Source organism: Sinocyclocheilus grahami, unplaced genomic scaffold (assembly GCF_001515645.1).
Source record: "Sinocyclocheilus grahami isolate Dianchi unplaced genomic scaffold, SAMN03320097.WGS_v1.1 scaffold2630.1, whole genome shotgun sequence".
Taxonomy (NCBI): Eukaryota; Metazoa; Chordata; class Actinopteri; order Cypriniformes; family Cyprinidae; genus Sinocyclocheilus; species Sinocyclocheilus grahami.
Genome location: NW_015507809.1, coordinates 12,673 through 14,626, shown reverse-complemented (window position 1 = coordinate 14,626; position 1,954 = coordinate 12,673). Strand labels below are relative to the sequence as shown.

Sequence of the window (1,954 nt, the reverse complement as noted above, 5' to 3'; positions counted from 1 at the left end):
GTCCTTAAAATAAAGTGTGACCAAACCATTTAAACAAAGCATCTTTTGTTGGCTCTTCACCAAAATTAAAACCATTAAAAATGTTCAGAACCCTTTTTTCTGATCTGATACCTGTATCGTTTGTCATCGACAGGAATAAAGTCCAACAGGAGAACATATTCTGCAGCAGGGTCCATGCCTGAAATGTGTACTTGAAATGTAGGAAACATCCTTCTGTATGAAAACAAACAACAGCAGTCAATATATGCAGGTCACAGGCTTATCATAATGCAAATAATAATAATACTAACAGTTTAGTAGTGGTATAATCACTATTACCATTGGTCAGATCCCTAACCCTAACTACTGAAGTTTAGTGTGTGGCTCCTGCACCGTTTGTGAGGCTCTTTGGCTTGGGTTGGCAAACAGTGTCCAAACAGCCACCAAGAACCTCAAAAAACCCCACAACAGCGTCAGCACTCACTCGTTCTTCAGACACTGCACACATGGAATTGCTAACGTAATGCCACGAAGAGACTGTATTAGCAAAGGTGTGATATCTGGTGAAACCTTCCAGCTTTTGTCACAATCATCTCAGTGCCGAGCTGGTCAAACTGCTGCCACAGGCTCTGCATCTCCAGCTGAACTCTGACGCTGGCCACTTCAGGAGCTTTGCTGCAGGTCCAGCCGGCGTCTGGAGAACCAGCCCGAGACGACTCGGAGACTGCAGATGCACAGCACAGCAAAAGAAATATCAGGTCAGATATATATTTATCTAGGCCCAGACACTTTGAATTGTTTGTTCTAACAAAATTTTATGAGGTTTATGCAAAACATGAAAACGGCAGCTGACTTTCATATTGTGATGTAAAACTTCATTTAAAAAATAATGACTAAATGTAAAAATTACTAATTGATTGATGATTGTTTCAAGGTACAAATAAAGCAAAATCTAAATATATTACCGTTCATCATTGCCGCTGTACACAGGAATCCTGGTCCAAAGTCTTCCTGACACGCCATGCGTCTGTGGCTCACCACGGATCAGTCTGGCCTTTATATAACCCCAGAGATCCAATATGCAGGATTTCTGCACCTCATCCATATCACTCTCTCACAGCCCATGGCCCACGATGCCCACAAACTTACTCTGTATTACACTCAAGTATTTGTTAATTACATATACATCAGCCAGCTTTATTGACTGCGGACAGAAGAATCAGTCGGTCTGTGGCAGCGATTGATCTCCAGCACTCAACAAACAGCTAATTGGACTTTTACCACCATTGTTCTGATGGAAAACGCTTATAACGACCTTTGATCCAGGATTGCTCTCTCACAGAGACTGAACACTGAGGTCCTGACAGCACTGAAGACTGATCTGTTAATAATCGCACATGCACATTTATGAAGCATTTCCACAATGCTGAATCATATGCTCTTCTTATGACATTCTTGTGTTGTCCCATAGGAAGGAAAAATCTAAAAATGAGGTCTCTTTAATATCACAGTTGTTCATCATGATCGTGTGTTTACCAAAAACCATTTCTGATAATATTCTTGGATTTTAATGCAAATCAAGGCACAGGAGAATGGTTCTGAAAATGGATTATCATGCTTAACTTGTCAATATGTCGTAGCCTGAATAGCCCACGACTGTGTTTCTCATTAATATGTTCAGCGAAATATTATGGTCTGGTGTTGACATGGTCTGTCTTGGGGGCATTAATATGGCCACCACATCCATCTTGCCCTGTTACTAATAAGTAACAGATCACTAGAGCAGGATCTATTGATTACTGCTGACACATTTTTGTAATCAACTCATTAATCAGATCTAAAACTCTGTTCAGTTTAAGGCCATCGTTGTGCATTTGAATTAAATGGATAAGTATTTTGAATTGCCCATGACTACAAAATTATAATTTCCTAATTTATACATTTATTCTTTTATTGTGCAAAATAATATATATTT

The 1,954-nt window shown here is 39.6% G+C and overlaps 2 protein-coding genes across 2 annotated transcripts in view; both read right to left on the bottom strand.

Annotated features, from left to right (window-relative positions):
* Positions 1-74: 74 nt before the first annotated feature.
* LOC107575424 (T-box transcription factor TBX1-A-like) lies at positions 75-1,002 on the bottom strand. Its single transcript, XM_016261802.1, has 3 exons — positions 945-1,002; positions 550-703; positions 75-213 (listed from the first exon to the last, which is right to left on the bottom strand). Exons 1-3 carry the CDS (start codon positions 1,000-1,002, stop codon positions 75-77), a joined length of 351 nt encoding a protein of 116 aa, XP_016117288.1.
* Positions 1,003-1,315: 313 nt separating this feature from the next.
* The window catches only part of LOC107575423 (apolipoprotein A-I-1-like), a gene marked incomplete at its 5' end in the record, with an annotated part of 1,989 nt that continues 1,350 nt past the window's right edge, over positions 1,316-1,954 (bottom strand). The window contains one exon of the mRNA XM_016261800.1: positions 1,316-1,360. Within this exon, the coding sequence (XP_016117286.1) occupies positions 1,316-1,360 (45 nt within the window). The remainder of the gene's footprint in view (positions 1,361-1,954) is intronic.

Excerpts from the sequence above, each read along its gene's own strand:
- LOC107575424 (XM_016261802.1), bottom strand. The coding sequence starts at position 1,002 with ATGGCGTGTCAGGAAGACTTTGGACCAGGATTCCTGTGTACAGCGGCA. Across the intron at positions 704-944 it reads TACAGCGGCAATGATGAACG|TCTCCGAGTCGTCTCGGGCT; the intron begins GTAATATATTTA and ends GTGCATCTGCAG. Across the intron at positions 214-549 it reads ATTGTGACAAAAGCTGGAAG|AAGGATGTTTCCTACATTTC; the intron begins GTTTCACCAGAT and ends GTTTTCATACAG.